Source organism: Sorex araneus, chromosome 6 (genome assembly GCF_027595985.1).
Source record: "Sorex araneus isolate mSorAra2 chromosome 6, mSorAra2.pri, whole genome shotgun sequence".
Lineage (NCBI taxonomy): Eukaryota > Metazoa > Chordata > Mammalia > Eulipotyphla > Soricidae > Sorex > Sorex araneus.
This window is the reverse complement of record NC_073307.1, coordinates 68,188,087-68,207,767: the sequence shown is the minus strand read 5'-3', so window position 1 is coordinate 68,207,767 and position 19,681 is coordinate 68,188,087. Positions and strand designations below refer to the sequence as shown.

The 19,681-nt window shown below is 39.1% G+C and overlaps 1 protein-coding gene across 1 annotated transcript in view; it reads right to left on the bottom strand.

The window, feature by feature from the left end:
• Nucleotides 1-19,681, bottom strand: part of ADAMTS20 (ADAM metallopeptidase with thrombospondin type 1 motif 20) — a 249,176-nt gene that overhangs the window by 179,293 nt on the left and 50,202 nt on the right. Inside the window, exons 4-6 of the mRNA XM_055143422.1 lie at nucleotides 15,478-15,728; nucleotides 2,557-2,640; nucleotides 936-1,060 (exon numbers count right to left, since the gene is read on the bottom strand). Coding sequence (XP_054999397.1) covers nucleotides 936-1,060; nucleotides 2,557-2,640; nucleotides 15,478-15,728 — 460 coding nt within the window. The remainder of the gene's footprint in view (nucleotides 1-935; nucleotides 1,061-2,556; nucleotides 2,641-15,477; nucleotides 15,729-19,681) is intronic.

Genomic DNA, 19,681 nt, shown 5'->3' with positions numbered 1-19,681 from the left:
GGCAAACCCACTGTGCTATCGCTCCAGCCCCCTGATCGAATTTAATGGAAAGCTATCTATATGTTTTACCTCTGCTTTTATGTTTAATACTCTTTTAATTGTTACCTACCATCTTTGTTGCTTAACCTCTAACTGCAATCCAGAGTTATGGACAGATAGTAGAATACAGTGTATAAAGTCAACTTTGTGTCCTCAATTTTGAAAAGAGGAAAAGAATGAAAATTACATATCACTTATTTCAAATAAACTAAATTTTCGTTTCAGGAAGTTAGAACTCTGGTATTCTGAGTTCAACCACTTAAAGATTTATTTCCTTCAGTCAGTCAACCAAACAAATAAATAACAAATATAAGATATAAATATTCTGGCAGAATCAGTGTTGCTAAAACAAAGTTATGAATTCAAAATATACAGCGGTGTTTGTAAATGGCACTGCTAATTCTTATAATAGCAGAAATTTTTCCTCCTACAATACATGAGGAAAACTAGTAAAAGAAGCTCACTAATTCAGTCCTACACTGATCATCAGGCCAAAGAATTTTTTTTTATTTTAAGTGTATGAAAATGTACAATCAAATAATCTGAAAACTCTTTCCAAGTGCCTGAAAGAACAAGTGGGGAATAAACAAAACCTATTCTCAGTTCATTAGTTAATTTCCAAATATTTTTCCAAGTTCTCTTATTCTGTCACTAATAGAAGTCAACCATTCTTATTAGGCCAAAACTTATATTAAGCAGCCTAATGTTGCTAATTTCATAAGGAATCAGCTAGTAATCTGATCAGTTTTTAACCTTTCATTCAATAGTATGTTTAACAATACAAGTTCAAATAAAACATTGCCGCATATTTTGGTAAAGAATTAGGTAATTAGAAGCACTGGTGATCATTAAGGAAAAAAAAGATAAAGACCAAAAAGTTATTTGTAAAACTGTACCTCGTGATAAGAACAGCCGTATCATGGTGGGAAGGGTGAGCATCATCAAAAATATTCTGAGTTTGTTGCCATAAACAAAAGTTGCGCAATGTGGTAGCCGCATTAAAACTGATGACTGGTCCTTCCTACACACACACAAACACACACACATACACACACACACACACACGCACGCACAAATAAATCATTAAAATAAAAATCTGGTCTCTTTTCCAAGTTTGTTAACATCCATACAATTTTTCAAATAGTCTTTTTTTTGTTTTGGGCCATGTCTACAGTGTTGAAGGGGGTACCCCTGGTGCAGTGTTGGTGCCCCTTCTGTAGGTGCTCAAGAAACGATGTGGTGCAGGATTGAACTTGGAGTACATGCACTTGGTCCTTTGACCTATTTTCTTGGCCTATTTAGCAGTATTTTCATAGGCAAGTGAAATTGTATCATCTTTTCAATACCAAACGTATTTAGTATTCTTAAAATACTTGGATCAAATCTAAATCTAATTTGACCATCTTATTCTAACGATTCAATATGTAACTAATTTATAAAAATTAGCCTATTTAAGCTAGCTCTTCAAGCCTTATTCTCCCTTAAATATGTATCTCACTACTTGTCATTAATTATCTCTATGTATCTTTACTTGTTTTTCCACTTTGCATAAGCCTACATTCTATTTGAATACATCATGTCTTTGTCTTTCTTCATATCTTCCTAAGTAAGTTTCATCAATTAAAACTATCATTTGGGGAAAGCTTAGATGATCCTTGACCACAGCGTTTAGAGAGAAGACAGACACAGAAAGAAGGAAATCAAGTGGGGAAGACGAGAACAGGAAGTAATCGTTTAACAGGTTTCAGTTATATGAGAGATATGAGTGAGGGGTATAGCCATATACCCAAAACACAGATTCAACCGAACTGAAAATACAAGATCTAGGTGGCCATCACTGAAACTCTAAAACTCTAAAAACTCTTGTGCCATCAAGTTGGCAGGCAGGGGTGGAACTGGAGTTGGTATGGGGAGGCAATCTGGAAACACCGATGGAGTGAAGTTGATACTGGTGGAGAGATTGGTGTTGTTATTTTATACCTAAAATGCAACTATCAGTAACTTTGTATAGCTCTTTAAAACTATCCTGATTCACAAAAAAGTTAATTAAATAAGAGTAAATATATTTTATATCCATTGAAAATAAGCCAAAAAGATAACAATGCTTTGGGGGCTGGAGCAATAGCACAGCGGGGCGGGCGTTTGCCTTGCACGACCCGGGTTCGATTCCCAGCATCCCATATGGTCCCCTGAGCACCGCCAGGGGTAATTAATTCCTGAGTGCAGAGCCAGGAGTAACCCCTGTGCATCACCGGGTGTGATCCAAAAAACCACCAAAAAATAAAAATAAAAAAAAAAACAATGCTTTTAATCTTAGATATCTTCATTATTGTCACTGCCCCGGCTGTCATTACATTTTACTTCCACCACAACAGAAAAGAAGAGCTCACTCCTTTTCAAGTCAAATTTAATGTATATTTCAAAAATTTCATTTCTAAAGAGTTTCATGATCGATATATATTTGCACTTTAAAAGTTCTCTATGAATAATATCAACAATTTTACACATATTTCTCACCTGTTCATTATGAATTACAACTAATTTTACAATTACGATGTTTATAAGATTTCCAATACTTGAGTCCTTATAGATTGCTGCAACCTGCAAGAAAAAATATACAGAACTGATATCTAAAATGAATAGTTTTTCTCAAATAATGCTGAAATCAGTGTTAAACTGTTAGTTTTCCAGTTGAACTGCACATTTAAGAACACCTTTAAGCTGCACTTCTAGGACATTTTTATTGGATTCAGATGCTCATAGCACACCCCTTACCAATTTAATCAGGAGCGCTAGGGTTGAAGCCCACACATCAATATCTTTTTAAGTTCCTCAGTGTTTTTAAAAATTCCATTATGAAGTCAAGTTTGAGAACTAGCGGGTAGGGTTTTTGCCTTGCATGCGGGCAGCTGAACCAGGTCCAATCCCCAGCATCCTATATGGTCCCCCAAGGACCACCAGGAGTAATTCCTGAGTGCAGAGCCAGGAGTAACCCCTGAGCATCACTGAGTGTAACCAAAAAGCAAAAATAAACAAAAACAAAATGAAAAGTGACTGGCCCAGAGATATGGTGCAGTAGATCAGATCACTTGCATTGCAAGAAACGGGTGACGAGTTTAAATCCCCAGTGTACCACCTGCTACAAACATGATCCTGGCTGCCCTGATGTTTGAGCCTGACAGGAATATAGACTGCAATCCCTGGGGCTGCAAGTGGTTCCAGTCTCAGAACAGCAAGGTATGTGTACAAGGTGTAAGCGCCACCAGATGGAGTATAACCCTTAGCAAGCATCACAAGTAACTGATGTGTAAACTTCCGTGACCAGAAGTACAATTATTGGCAAGCATGTGTGTGAACATCACAATGAGCCCTAACAAGCACCAGAGCTAAAGATGTGCAAGTACCACAACCAGGTATGTGTATAGCCTCTAGTCATCAGCATCACAACCAAAGTGAAATAACAGTGTGTGTGTGGGGGGGGGGGGGGGGTAGTGGGGAGTCATCATCTTAGGAAGTGGGTTTATACAACTTTTCTCTCAATTTCTTCATTCTAATTGAGATACTAATTACTTTTAATCACGATGTCCACTGTACTGGATTAATATTTTCCATGTGCTGGTAGGGCAGGTTGTAGAAGGTAGTTGTTTTGAAAAGCAAAACCTCTACAGTTTAGGAAATACTGAATTTAAAATGTAGATAGCATCATCATGGATAATTAATAAAAGTTGATGTATGTATGCACATACTTAATAAAGGTTGGTGTATGTATGCACACACATATTAAAACTATAAGAGGGGGCTGGAGTGATAGTACATCAGGTAGGGCGTTTGCCTTGCACACGGCCAACCCGGGTTCGATTCTCAGCATCCCATATGGTCCCCCAAGCACTGCCAGAAGTAATTCCTGAGTGCATGAACCAGGAGTAACCCCTGAGCATTGCTGGGTGTGACCCAAAAATAAAAATAAATTGAGAATAAATTAAAAAATAAAACTGTAAGAGAGAATTTATCACAGCATTGCCTGAACTTTGGCATAGTCATTTCTCCCCACTCTGAGGCAAATCACAAGACAAGAATCCAAATCCTTCAAAAATGCCAGACCAGATTTCTAAGGTATCTTGATGTTCTATAAAGTAATATAATATTGTAACATGTTTCTATAATTATATTTTAAATAACTATAAATTATATTTATTGTTTATTAATTGTTCGACCATTTGTTTTCGTGGTATATGGAATGTGTATTTCTGAGTTCCAGTCCCAGGAAACTGAGGCACCAAAGCAGTGGCACTGCAAGCCCTGGCTGTTACTCAGGATGACCATTTGCCCCCCAGGTAAGGAATTCCCCCCTTCCCACCCTGCCCACAAACTAGAAAATGAGGAAGAAGGAAGCTAGACCCCTCCACCCTCCTCCCTGGCCTCAATGAGCCCTGGTACTAGTAAACTGAGGCACCACAGCAGTAGCATCGAGGTCCCTGATTCTTACTGAGGATCGCCACCTTGCCCCCCAGGTCAAGGTCCCCACTGCCTGCAAAGCATACACAGTTGTGCATTTCTCACCTATTCATATTTAACTATGAGCACACGAAGAATCCTAACCCTAGTCATTGGGCCACACAAAAACATGCAAGAAAAACACAGGAAACAATTCCAGACTGCAAAAATTCATAATGGGAAAGCATTAATCCCACCAGACTTAGTGAGTGAATATTGTAGCCAGTAATATCAAGCAATATTAACTCTCCGACAACAACTTGAGAGGAATTGTTGAAGATATTAAGGAGCTCAAACAAACAATGGAATGAACTGACAATAAAACAAAAAGATGAAAACAGAAACGAGGGCACTACAGAGTAACAGCTGCTGAGAACAGAATCAGTGAGCTCCAAGATGTGGTACAGAAAATCCCCAGACAACACAAAATAAGGAAAAAAGTCTGAATATTAATATAGCTCACAAGAGAACTTTGAAATAAACTCAAGAAAAACAACATAAGAAGTATAAGGGTCCCAGAAGGCCAGGAAGGAATCCCTGATGAAGAAGAAACAGTGAAAGGCATCACTGCTGAGAAGTTACCAGAGCTGGAGAGTGCATGCGTCCAGAGCTAGAGGCCCAAAGCGTACCAGCTAAAAGAAACATAAAACAAAATACTCCAAGACTCATCCTAATTATAATGATGAAAAACATTCATAGAGATAGAATACCCAAAGCAGTAAGATCAAAGAAGGTAATTATATGAAAAGGAGTGTCCTTAAAATTTACACCAGATTTACCAAGCAAAACCCTCCAGACTTGAAGACAGAGGTAGGATACAGTGAAAAAATTCAATGAAATGAAAGTCGCACCAAGAATACTTTACCCACCTAGACTTGCATTCAGATTTGAAGGAACAATACATAAATTCACAAATTTTGAACAATAACTCAGGAACTTTAGGACTCAAAACCATTATTTTAAAAACTAAAGGGCTACTTTAATGAAATACAAGTTCCACAAACACACCAACCTCCTACATAAAAAAGGCACAAATCTCATTAACAATCATCTCTTTCAATGTCAATGTATTAAATGCAACGATAAAGAGAAACAGAATGGAGAAATGAATTAAAAATTTTAATCCAACATTCGCCTGCCTGTATCAAACACATTTGACTAGTCAGAGTAAACACAGACTCAAAGTCAAAGGCTAGAAGACAATTCTTCAAGAAAACACCTCCCACAAAAAGGTCCGATGGCCGTATTACTATCACACAGCATAGACTTCAGGCTGAAATAGGTTACAAGAGACAATGAAGTTTCCAAATAATCAAGGGACATGTACATCAGAAAGAACTCACATTCCTAAACATATATGCATCTGAAGAGGGGACAGGAAAATGCTTAAAGCAACTGCTAGTAGACTTGAAGAAAGAAAGACACTGACAACCACACAGTATTGATTAGAGAATTCAACAACACTCAGTCACCTCTTGATAGAGCAACTAGACTAAAGCTCAGCAAGAAAATACTTTTATCAATGGAAGAAATAGGAGTTTAGTATGTAGTAGGACTATTCATCCTCAAAAAGCCGAATATACATTCTTCTACAATTATACGAGACACTCTCCAAAAGAGACCACATGTTGAACCACAAAACTTACCTTTATAAATCAAGAGCATAGAAATCATATCACCTATCTTCTCAGACCATGAGGCACTGAAAGTAGATAAACAGAAATAGAGAAACAGCTCAAACACCTGGAAATTAAATAGCTTGTCACTGAATAACCAGTGGGTCAAAGAGGAAGTTAAAAGATTCATGGAAACAAATGAGAATGAGGACACTACCAAACAGAGCTTGTGAAACACAGCAAAGGAAAAGTTAAGAGGAAAGGTTATAGCTCTGCACTAGAGCGACAGTACAGCGGGTAGGGCATTTGCCTTGCACAAAGCCAACCCAGGTTCAATTCCCAGCATCCCATATGGTCCCCTAAGCACCACCAGAAGTAATTCCTGAGTGCAAAGCCAGAACTAAAGCCAGGAGTAACTCTGTGCATTGCCGGTGTGACCCACAAAAGAAAAAAAAAGAGAGAGAGAGAGAGAGTTCACAGCTCTGCAAGCATCATCAGGAAGGAAGAAAGGGCCCATATAAATAACTTGATTGCACAACAAAGTTGTGCATTATCTGGATTTCATGGGACTTCACTCATGCGTGAGGCTCGGCCCAAGTGTGTGGAAAGTGGCCTGGAGCATGGCAGTGCTCCCAAGTCAGTTTCCCCAGTCTCCGGTGGCCCAGGGGTCATGCCCATAAGCCGCCTCCTGCCAGCGCAGATAATCTCCTCATCAGCCACCCTTCAGAACTCACGGCTGCTCCTCCTGGAAAGGAGTATAAACTGAGGCCCCCATAACCATGCCACCAGACTCCATAGCAGGGGTGCCCCACAGGGGGGAAGGTGAGGGCCCTCCCTGCCCCAAGAGACCCAGCCTCGGCAGACAACCTCCATTACCCCACCACCACCACGCTCCAGGCCGTTTCCCACATGCTCGGCCAAGCCTCACGCATGAGTGAAGCCCCACGGAGCCCAGGTAATGCTGAACTTTGTGATCTTGGACTCTGGGCTCAATGGGTCCCGGAAGCAGAGACCCTCTACCTGCTTCCCCCAGTCTCCAGTGGCCCAGGGGTCACACCCATAAGCCTCCTCCTGCCAGCACCAGGCCACCCTCATAGGCCACCCTCCAGAATCACAGCTGCTTGTCCTGGAAGGGAGCATAAGATGAGGCCCCCTTAACCATGCCACCAGACTCCACACCAGGGGTGCCCCAGAGTGGGGCAGGTGAGGGCCCTCCCACCCCATGCAAGGGACCCAGCCCTACCAGCTAACCTCCACTATCCCACAGCCACCACACTCCAGGCTGCTTTCCAATGCTCGGGCCAAGCCTCACGCATGAGTGAACATATTCCTGGACACATCATCAGGAAGGGAAATATATATATACTTATATATATATATGTTATGTATATATGTATATATGTGTATGTATCTGTGTGTAGAGTCCCTTGCCCGCACGCCTGGCTGTCTTCCCCAGGGCCCCTCAGAGGGGATGGGCTCCAGCTTCCATCCCAACCCCGAGCAGAGCTCCCGGCAGCCGAAGACCACCGGAACCTAGCCACAGCCATGCTTGAGGCCCCTCTCCACACGTTCGGACAGGCCTCATGCATGAAGATACCAGCAGAGGAACACAGGTGTGTGTAATCCCATCAACGGCCAACATCCAGAGACTTAAAAGCAAGCTCCCAGACGCGATATCTTAGAACCTACTTCTCCCTCTGGGAGAAAGTAGCAAGCAACTGAGAGTTTCCTGCCCACATGGGACAGCCTTGCAAGCTTCCCATGGTGTATTCATATGCTAAATCCAGTAACAAGCTGAATCTCATTCCCCTGACCCTGAAAGAGCCCCCAGTGTGACATAGTTCGGAGGGCCTAGTTGAGATAGACTTCTAAGATCTCAGGGAAAGCGCGAAATGAGAGGTTACTGAGCCCACCTGAGAAATCAGTGATTAACAGGATTTCGTGATCATGATCTGTGTGTACATATATATATATATATGTGTGTATGTATATATATATATATGTATACACATATACATATATATGTATACATATATACATATATATATGTCTCTCTCAAAAAGCCTGGCAAGCTACCAAGAGTTATCCTGCCCACACAGATGAGCCTGGCAAGTTCCCCATGGAGTATTCGATATGACAAATACAGGAACAATAACAGGTGTCATTCCCCTGACCCTGAAAAGAGCCTCCAATCTTTGGGAAAAACGAGTAAGGAGAGGCTGCTAAAATCTCAGAACTGGGATGGATGGAGACATTATTGGCACCCACTCGAGTAAATCGATGGACAATGGGATGACAGTGATACAGTGATATCTTGAAAAAATAGAATAAAAGAAATTACAAACAATAAAAAAGTAGTATTTTGAATGTATGGACTTGTCCCTCCCAAAATAAATATGCAAAAAGTGATCCCTAATAGCATTTGACTAGGTAATAAATTTGCATAAAATACTTTTTCCTCATTAAAAATAAAAATTGACATAGGCTAAGGCTTTGGGGGAGGTTTCATCTTTTGTAGTTGTCTGGCGCCATCTAGTGTTAGAATTCCCAGCAAAGGATACTTCATGGTAAGTATGCTTCCATTACCAATGGCTGCATAAACTATCTCTTCTTTTCTTTATCATTTTTCTTCCCCCCGACCTTTTTTTTTAATTGAAGCATGGTGATTTGAAAGTTATTCATGGGGATGACCTCTGGGGCCGCGTGCTCAGAAAACCAAGGGAACTGCAAGAACTTCTACTTCCCCCTGCCAGCACCCAGGCCAGAGGCGAAAAGGCACCAACACGGCCAACTCCCCCACAGGTACCGCAGCAGGGCTGGGCATGGCCTCCATGGCAGCCACAGTTGCTTTCCCCTTTCCCAGCACTTTGGACTCACATCTCATTTCCAAATTCTGAGGAGGACAGCCTGGCTGTCACAAACACATCACACCAACAGTCCACTAGCCTATTCCAATCTCACCAAAATTAATGTGAACACGAGAAACTGAACAGGCCTAATATTAAGGAACACATCCTCTGACGCTATACTAGAGAACTCGCATAACTCATAGAGGAGTACCAAAGAGGACACTAGCATTCTAGAAGGGGAAAAAAGGAGACCACCATTTCTGAGTACATCCAAAATTCTTTCTGGAAATTGATAGTGAACTAAAGGGTGTCACCTCCACACTACCACAGCAACATGAAGAAACAGCACAAATCCCCACCACGAGGAGTGGATGAAGAAAAGAGCCCAGAAGCCTCAATAGAAAATACCAACAAAAATAATCTCTCCAACAAAAAATTCAGTGATGAAATGTTGAGGAAGAAAGGTGGAACGGGCATTCAGTAAATTAAAGGAGGACATGCGGCCGATCCAGGTTCGATTCCTCTGCCCCTCTTGGAGAGCCCAGCAAACTACCGAGAGTATCTCTCCTGCAGGGAAGAGCCTGGCAAGCTACCCATGGTATATTCAATATGCCAAAAACAGTAACAAGTCTCATAATGGAGAAGTTACTGGTGCCCACTCGAGCAAATCAATGAGCAACAGGATGACAGTGATACAGTGATGAAAGAAACAGTGGAACGGACAGCCAAGAAAATACAGGAAGAAATGAGAGCTGAAATGAGAAAGCTAGAAACAGAAGTGGATAAAGGATACTGAATAAAGGATTCAGTAGATAAAATTAAAAACTCAGTGGGCACCCTCAACAGGAGAACAGCAACATTGAAGACAGAATCAGTGAACTTGAAGATAAGCTACAGAAAGCATACAGGGAATAACATACAATGGAAGGGGGGGACCCTCAAAATAGATCTAGGGTGAATCAGAGACCTAGGGAACGAACTCAAGAAAAACAACATAAGAATTATCGGAGTATCTGAAGAACAGGGAGGCAACCCCAATGAAGTAACGACAGTTAATGATATCATTGCTGAAAAGTTCCCAGAGCTAGAGAACGAGGCCTCCATATCCAAGGAGCCCGAAGGGTACCAGCTAAAAGAGATCCTCATGAAAAATTCCAAGACATGTTATAATCAAAATGAGGAACACCACAGACAGAGACAAAATACTGCAAGCAGCAAGGAAATCACATGCAAAGAAGCACCCCTTATGTTTACAGCAGACTTATCAGAGAAAACTGTCCAAGCCGAAGATATGGTGGGATATAGTGAAAAAAAGTCAATCAAATGAGCACCTCACCAAGAATACTCTATCCGGCTAAACTCTTACTTAACCTTGAAAGAATGATACACCATTTCAAGGATAACCAACAGCTCAGGAACTTTATAAACTCAAAACCAACCTTAAAAGAAGAACTAAGGACTACTATAAAACAAGACAAACCCCTACAAGCACAACAAACTGCCACAGGAAGATGGCACAAAACTCCGTGAAAATAATCTCTCTCAAAGTCAATGGTCTAAAAGTACCATTTGATTAAGAGACACAGAGTGGCAAACTGGATCAAAAAACTGAACCCAACATTCTGCTGCCTACAAGAAACACATCTGAAGAGTCAGAGCAAACACGAATTCAAAGTCAAAGAATGGAAAACAATCCTTCAAGTAAACAACTCCCTTAAAAAGGCAGGGTGGCCATACTAATATTCGACAACACAGAATTCAAGCTGAAAAAAGATCAGAAGGGACAGCAAAAAGCCATTTTTTAATTATCAAAGGATATGTACAGAAGGAAGAAATCACACTCCTAAACAAATATGCACCCAATGAGGGACCAACTAAATACTTAAAACAACTGCTAATAGACTTCAGGGAGGACATTGGTAGCAACACAATAATAGTTAGAGACTTTACCACCGCCTTATCACCTCTGGATAGATCAAAAAGATTAACATCAAGTAAGTACTGGCTTTGAAGGAAGAAATGGAAGAGAGAGGGCTAATAGATATATGCAGGACTTTCCATCCCCAAAAAGCCAGTTCTCATGGAACATTTTCAAAGATACACCATGTGCTGTGTCTCAAAACATACCTCAGTAGAATCAAGAAGATAGAAATTGTATCAACCATTTTTTCAGACCACAATGCACTGAAGATAGAAGTTAATCACACACAGATGAGGAGAATCAAATCAAACACCTGAAAATTAAATAACTCAATGTTGAACAAGTGGGTCAGGGAGGAAATCAAGGAAGAAATCAAAAGATACCTGGAAACAACGGAGAATTAAGACACAAGCTACCAGAACTTGAGGGACACAGCTAAAGCAGTATTAAGGGGAAAATTTACAGCTCTGGAAGAATTTCTCAGAAAGAAAGGACCCACATAAATAACTTGACTTTATAGCTCAAGGTCTTAGAAAAGAACCAAGAGAAGGAGCACCAGCCACGCAAAAGTAAAGAAACAATAAAATGAAAAAATGCTCTTCATCACTAATCATCAGGGAGATGCAGATCAAAACAACAATGAGATACCATCTAAAACCACAGAGACTGGCACACATCCAAAAGAACAAAAGCAACCGGTGTTGGCATGGATGTGGGGAGAAGGGAACTCTCCCTTACTGCTGGTGGGAATGATGACTGGTTCCGCCTTTTTGGAAAACAATATGGGCATTCCTCCAAAAACTAAAAATTGAGTTCATTTGAACCAGCAATACCACTCCTGGGAATATATCCCGGAGATTCAAAAAAATACAGTAGAAATGACATCTGCACTTGTATATTTTATTGCAGAACTTTTTACAAGCCAGAATCTGGAAAAAAAAACAAGTGCCCGAGAACAGATGACTGGTTAAAGAAACTTTGGTATATCTACACAATGGAATACTATACAGCTGTTAGAAAAAGTGAAATCATGAAATTTGCATATAGTTGGATCAACATGAAGAGTATCATGCTAAGTAAAATGAGTCAGAGAGAGAGGGACAGACATAAAATGACTGCACTCATTTGTGGAATACAAAGTAACAGAATGGGAGACTAACATCCAAGGGTAATAGAGATAAGGGCCAGGAGGATCACTCCACAGCTTGGAAGCCAGCCTCACATGCTGTGGAAAAAGGCAGCTGGCATAAGGAAAGGACCACTAAGTGAATCATGCGTAGAGGGCTCACTCGAGATGGGAGATGCGTATGAAAGTAGACTACTGACCAAACATGATGGTCACTTACTACCTATAATGAAAACCGTAACAACCAAAAGGAGAGTAGTCATATAATTTGAGATAAAATGCTATATGTAATAAAAATAATAAGATCTTAGTAGTTTTAAATCATGTAAAAAATTGAGTAGTTATAACTAAGAGAATTTATAATGAATTATAGAAGTGTTTTCATAGAGTACTTCCATATTACTGGACATGAAGTTTATGAAATCAGAAATTCTTTTAGTCATGAGATAAGTAATACATAAACTATGTAAAAAGTTACCATCTAATTCAACAATTAAATCATATTAAAGGATGATGATGAAATGTGATGGCTTTACTAATCATTCCAAAAGAGAAACCCAGAATACGTATCCCTTCTAACACCCCAGAAGGAATATGTATGTATACATGCATGTATGAGCACACCAAAATATGAAAAAATTTAATAGTTAAAAGTGAAAACTGAAGAGTTGAAAAAAGGGTAAAAATGAATCTTAGAAGATCCTAGTAACATTAAAAGAGAAATTTAAATCATATGAAGAAAAATAAAAGTATGTAAAGTAAGAAAAGAAAGGATATAAAGAAGGAGAGAAGTGCTGGGGCAGGGAAACAGTGCGATGGTCAGGGTCAGGGCCAGCATACACCCGACCTAGTTTGGTCTCCCATGGACTTACCAGTGCAGTGCTGGATGCCCCTGCGCACTGCCTGGTACGGCCTCCCAGCACTGCCACTGTGGGTCAAATATCCCGGAACCTTAGGGCCTGAACAGCACAGTTCTCTCAATCCCTATACTGAAACTAAAGTTTGGTTGGCCAAGAAATGCTGCTGGGGCTTTAGGGACCCTGAGAACTAACTGGAAGTTTCCATAAATAAATAAATAAAATCTGTTGGAAAATAAAGTATCTGAAGAAATTCTAATAATATTTGGATGAGAGGGAGCAGCAATCTGAGGAGAAATCAAAGTGTATGATAAGGAGGAAATAAAGTGTGAACAGACGTGTCTGTGGTTAAAAAGGACAAATTGACTAGAAAAGGTGACAGAAAAGGAAAGGTTTTGACTAAATAGAAATTATAATGTCTGATAAAGAGTAACTATCAGAGAGAAAAATAGTAAGTTCTAACTCAATTATAATATCTGAAGGGAAAACTGAAGCTATGAAGAGAAATAAGAAGATTCTGTAAAGGTGAAAAAAGTAGCTTTAGGAGGAAAGAATAATAACTATGAAGAAAGAGATTTATGGAAAAAAGAAAATTTCTAAGATGAAATGATAAAACTATAAGAGAAACAGGAAATGTGTGAAAAGAAAGTTTAACTTGTGAATAGAAATAATAGTGTCTGCTTAAACATTTCTTGTAAAAGTAAATTGTAAGCACTGACTGGAAAACAGAAATGATGAGACAGAGAAGAGTCTGGGAAGGGAGGCTGGGAAAAGACATGCCTGACAAGAAACTGACATATCTGAGGAAAGGCTTATGGTGGAAAGGAACATGAATGAGAAAGAAGAGGGGATGTGGATAAAGAAAATAGCTAGAAAAGACTGTAGGTTTGAGATTAAAAAAAAAAAAAAAGGAAGCATTTTAGGAAAACGTTTTAGAGAAGTGCCTAATAAAAAGGGAAGAATCTACAAAGAAAATATGATAGGAAAGAAATGACTGAGAAAAGTGTAACTATAAGTGAGCAGACAATGGGCTGGACATAGGGGTCACAGATAGGCCAAGCATAAAGGGGCCAGACGAGTAATGTCATACATGGGTAAAAGGAAAGGCATGCATATTGAGGAGGACCTGGACACATTTACTTAAACTATACAAGAAACCCTAACTTCTTAAGCTTCTGAGTTTTTAATGTAAATCTTACATAATTCTCAAAAACCCAGGACTCAGGAATTAATCCACTTTTCACTATCTATATCAAAAGAGAAAAGTAAAGTGTCAGAGGAGAAAACAGAATTTTTAAAAGAAAGTTGGAAAGAATTTAAGAAAAAATATATGTCTGAGGATAAAAATCAAGGGTTTATTAGAACAACTGAAGTGCCTAAAGAGAAAAGTAGGCTACTGAGAAAAAGAAAAATCAAAAATTGTAGGAGAAAGTTGAATTGTCTAATGTAATTACCAAAAGGCCTGTGGTAAAAAAAAAAAATAAATAGGAAAGCTGAATGAGGACAAAAAGGAAATAATGAAGGTAAAACTAGTGTCAGGAAAAAATGGTGAGAAAAGAGAAAAATGTGAGTGGTGGTGGGGAAATTAAAAATAATGGTGGTGGGAAGGTGTAATATGGTGGTATTGGTGTTGAAATATTGGACGTAAACAATTACTGTGAACAACTTTACGAAAATAAAATTTAAAAATAAAAGAGAAAATACAGAGAGAAGCAAAATTGCCAGAGAAAAATGAGAAATGTGTGATGATAATTATCTAGAGAAAAATTAAAATTACTGAAGATAAATGACCCAGGGAAAAACATATTTCTGAAAAGCAATGAAAGTCATCAAGAAAATAAACTACCTTTTAATAACAGAAATTTCTAAAGGAAAGTGAGAAAATATAACAGGAAATAGTAGTTTCTGAGGTAGGAGGGAAGGAAGTGACAGAAGAAAAAGGAAGTATGAGAAGGGGAAAAGAAAACTTCTTAGAAGTGTAAAGAGAAAACCAAATTAAGAGATACTATCCCTAACACATTGCTCTGCACTAGTATTAAATTCCATTCTATGGATACTTGCACCACCACTGCTAGAAAAAAAATATCAATAGCAGATCTTATTGCTACTATGATTTTACACTCCAAATTTGCTAAAAACAGCTTACTAGCATAAGTTTATTCCTTAAAAATATTTACAAATCATAGTATCATTTGCCCCAATTTGATTTAGCAAGGATAGCAGTAATAACTTCTCTCTTCACTATGCAAAATAGGGTAATTTTAAAATTCACATTCAAAAGGAAATGACAGATGTTTCTATAATCTTCCCTATCTCTTGGAGGCAGAAACTATTCTGTGTGATCAATAATAATTAAAACATTTTCTGTAAGTGTTTTCAGAAATTTTCAAATGTTTTCAAAGTTTTCCACTTAGAACAGCATAATGCTCATGAGACTATATTAAAAAATTCAATAGAACATCATTTTTGGCTTAAATTTTGAAACTGTTTACTTCTATCTAGAGTTTGAGAAAAACTTTTCAAACTAAATATGATAGAACTTAAGAAATTTAAAGCATCTGATAAGTTTACTTACAATTGACATCAGAGTTAGTACGTAGTGCTGTAAATTCTGTCCATGATGATGAACCATTTTAGCATCAGCTGTAACCATAACTTCCACATATCTTGGATATGATAAAAAGCGTTTTTTCCTGGAATGTAACTGACTTCTTTCATTTTGCAAAGATATATTTCTTGAAGAGTGTCCAAAAACTATTTCCTTATTTATATTAAAATACTCATGTATGCTGCTGTAGTTATGTAAGGATAAATTGGTTTTCATTTCTGGCAGGAGAAAAAAAAACAATGTTAAGTGATTAAACTGGATGTAATTAAAAACACTGCACAAAATACACAAAAATTTGATACTTACACATCTGTTTACAATATGAAACAATAAGATGACAAAAAGATGTTATGAAAAACACTATTATATAGCACATCATGAGCATTAATATTTATTTTACTAAAATGTTAAATTTTTATAAAATTCACTAACAAATTATATCCTGTCTTATTTCAAAGATATGACTATTCAAAAACATTGGCTAACCATTGAAAACAAAATTAAATCAAGAAACCCCTATGTTCTTATTACAATTAAAATAGCCTTTAAGTCACCTGTATCATTTTTTTATTTCTTTTCTTTAAAAACAAAAAAAAAAGATTTTTAACATGACAATGGATTTCCTAATTCACATACTACACTGCTTGATACAGGAGATTTCACAATACAGGAGCCATAGTCATGTTATTGTAAGCAGGATTTCAACAAAGTTTTAGCTTTTTAATAGGAACCAGACATACCCTTAGTGGCATGATATGTACTAGCTTCTAGTAAATCATCTTCTCAGCTTCCTTAGCAAGCAGGTTGAATCGCTTTAACATAGCAGCCTTACGAAGCCGACTTGCCATTGACACACCATTTAGATCTCCAGCTGCATGTGGCTGACCTGGGTTCAATCTCTGGCACGCCAGATGGTCCTCCTAGCCCGCTAGGAATGATCCCTAAGTGAAAAGCTATAGCACTGTAGCACTGTCGTTCCACTGTTCATCGATTTGCTCAAGCAGGCACCAGTAACATGTCCATTGTGAGACTTGTTACTGTTTTGGGCATATCAAATACACCACGGGGAGCTTGCCAGGCTCTGTTGTGCAGGCGGGATACTCTCGGTAACTTGCTAGGCTCTCTGAGAAGGTCAGAGGAATCGAACCCAGGTGAGCTGCGTGCAAAGTAAATACCCTACCAGCCATGATAGGAGGAGAAAGTCTTGAACACAGCTGGGTGTGCCCCCTTACCCCTGAAAAAAATGATGGGGAAAGGATTAAAAAATAAAAGAACAAACCAGAAATTTTCAGAATGTTTAAGGACAATATAACAATTATACTGTACAACTATAGTAGTCAATACCGTGTGGTATTAGAATTAGGGCAGATTCTCTAACCAATGGCATAGAATACAGAGCCTAGAGACAGACCATACAGATGAGCAACTAATCTTCAACAAATGAGTTAGATGTATGAAGCAGAGTACTGAAAGCTTCTTTAACAAATGGTGCTGAGAAAATTGATTATCCACATTAAAAAATCTTGATTCTCTATTTTACATCATACACACCAGTTAATTCAAAATTAGAGATGAATCAATAAATTACATCACAAAAAACACAGGCAGAACTCTTAAAGGTATTTTTAATGATTCAATGTTATTGGTCAAGAAAACAGAAGCAAAAGGACAACAACAACAACAACAATGGCACTACAAAAAAATAAGAAGCATAACCGCCGAGATGTGATCCCGGGGGCCGCACGCATGTGCGGCCTCTCCGCAGCTGCACAAGCGTGAATCCAGACCCAGCAAAACCTCTTTCGGCATGGGCAACTCCTCGCAGAATGTCTCCAGCCTGAGAACTAAGCCTCGGCCCCGTGCCCGCCCAGGAGGGGAAAGGTATTTCTCTCTCTCGCCTCTTTCTCTCTGGGGATGAAGGGCGCGGTGGCCGCCATATTAAGATGACCACAGATTGGGTTTTCAAGCCTGCAATGATCCAATATCTGGAAGAAATCTCCCTGGACTTCTTGTTAAAGTACAGAAATTCAAAACCTTATTTGTCTTCACAGTAGGTCTGAATCTAGTGGGGTACTCCTAACAACAATAGTGAGGTTTGTGTTGAAATATTGAATGTAACCAAAGTAAACAGAATGTAAAATGAAACTTATTCAGTTACAAGGTAGGGGGTGGGGGGGCGGCATGGGAGGTGTACTGTGTGGGTTTTTTTTTTTTTTGGTGGTGGTATATGGGCACTGGTGAAGGGATGGTTGTTTCAGCATTGTATAACTGAGACCTAAGCCTGAAAGCATTGTAATCTTCCACACGGTGATTTAATAAAATAAAATTTAAAAAAAATAATAAAAAAATAATAAAAAAATAAGCATATTCACTGCAAAAGAAACAATAACTAGAATAAAAAGACATAATATTAACCGGGGGAAAATATTCCCTCACCACATATCTGGACAATGAATAATATCCAATATATATAAAGCACTTGCAAAACTTTTGAGAAATCCCAGCCCAAAGGTTGGAACATTCCCTTAGGTAAAATAGTTTGGGTCTTAGAATTCAAAGGATTTGCAACAGGAAAGAATAGGTAAGAGAACAAGCAAAAATGTTCCCAAAAAGGAATACTTTTTCTAAATCAACAGTTTAGAATGTTTTGATGTCTGCTGAATGTCTACATGAAATACGGTACCCATGTAACTACCTATAACTACCGTATGTTGATATACTTAGGCACTGTCCTTAATGTCTGTCAGCTCAAGCATATATTGAGATCTCGGTTGGGGAGATTTTAAAATATATCGAATAAATGGCCTGATGTGAAACCAATGATGGCTGCACAGACCTAAAGCTGGGACAGTTCATATCTGTTTTGCTCCTTATGTGTTCATTTGTCTCATTCTCTGCAACCAACCCGGCACAAATCAACTGGCATTAGACAAGACAAGAAAAAAAAATCAATCAACCCCATCAAAAAGAGGGTAGAAGAGATGAACATAAATTTCCTCAAAGAATACAGATAGCAAATAGGCCTATGAAAAAGGGGTCTTCATCATTTTTATCAGGGAAATACAAATAAAAACAATGATGAGATATTACCTCATACCAACGAGACTGGGACATATCAAAAAGAACAAATATAATCAGTGGTAGCTTAGAAGTGGTTAAATAAAGCAATCTGCATTCACTGCTGGTGGGAATGTCAAATGCAATGCGTTGACCTTTTCAGAAAACAGTAAGAATGCTTCTCAAAAAGAATAAGAATGGAACTTCCATTACAACCCAGCAATCCCACTTTCCATCTTCTACCCCAGATCTAAAAACACTATTTTGAAAAGACATTTGCACTATGCTCATTACAACACTATCCACAATAGCCAAGATCTAGAAACAAACCCAAAGCCCCAGAACAGATGAATGAAAACACTGTGGTTTGAAGCAGGCAGGGACATAGGGCACCCAGGGTAATAGAATTCCTGGGAAATAATAAAACCAACAGCCCTGAGGCTGCAAAAAGTCCACTTTGCAAAAACAGGAAGTAGGGCCTGGAAGGCTTCACCTGACACCAGCAGCTGGAAGGGCCTCCCCTCCCAGATAAGCTCAGCAGGGACAAAGGGTGTGAAAGGAATTTCAAAGAAGGCCATCAATTATTCCCAACTCTATTCCTTTAGCAACTAACCTAGCAACTGACTTTTACCTAGGTAGAAGCCCCATGTGGGGACAGGCTGGAGAAACCCTGTAAAAGCCACCTTGAACAGAGAAAGGGCGCGCATATGCTGCCGGAGCCTAGGCGCTGCTTGTGCCCATGTGGCCAAACACATGTGGTACCAAGCAAATGTGTCTCCTCTTGAGATATGTACTGGGGCTCTCCTCATCTCTGGAGAAGCCTACGTTCTCCCCTGAGCCTGTTACCTTTGCCCTTTGCCCTCCCTTCTTCCCCTTCCTAAAAGACTCTAAATAAAATCTGCTTTTACTGCACTGCTTGTCTATTCCTGAAATTCCATTCTGTGATAAAGACAGGAGCTTTGGATAAGGCCTAACACTTAATTTCCTTTCCTGCTAAGAACAATTCCTCCCTCCAGCCTAAGTCCGCAGCTCCCTGAGATCAGGTGGTGAGAATCAGCTAACTTCCATGACAAGAAGACCAAGCAGGTGTCAGGTGTGGCTTGATGGCCACCTG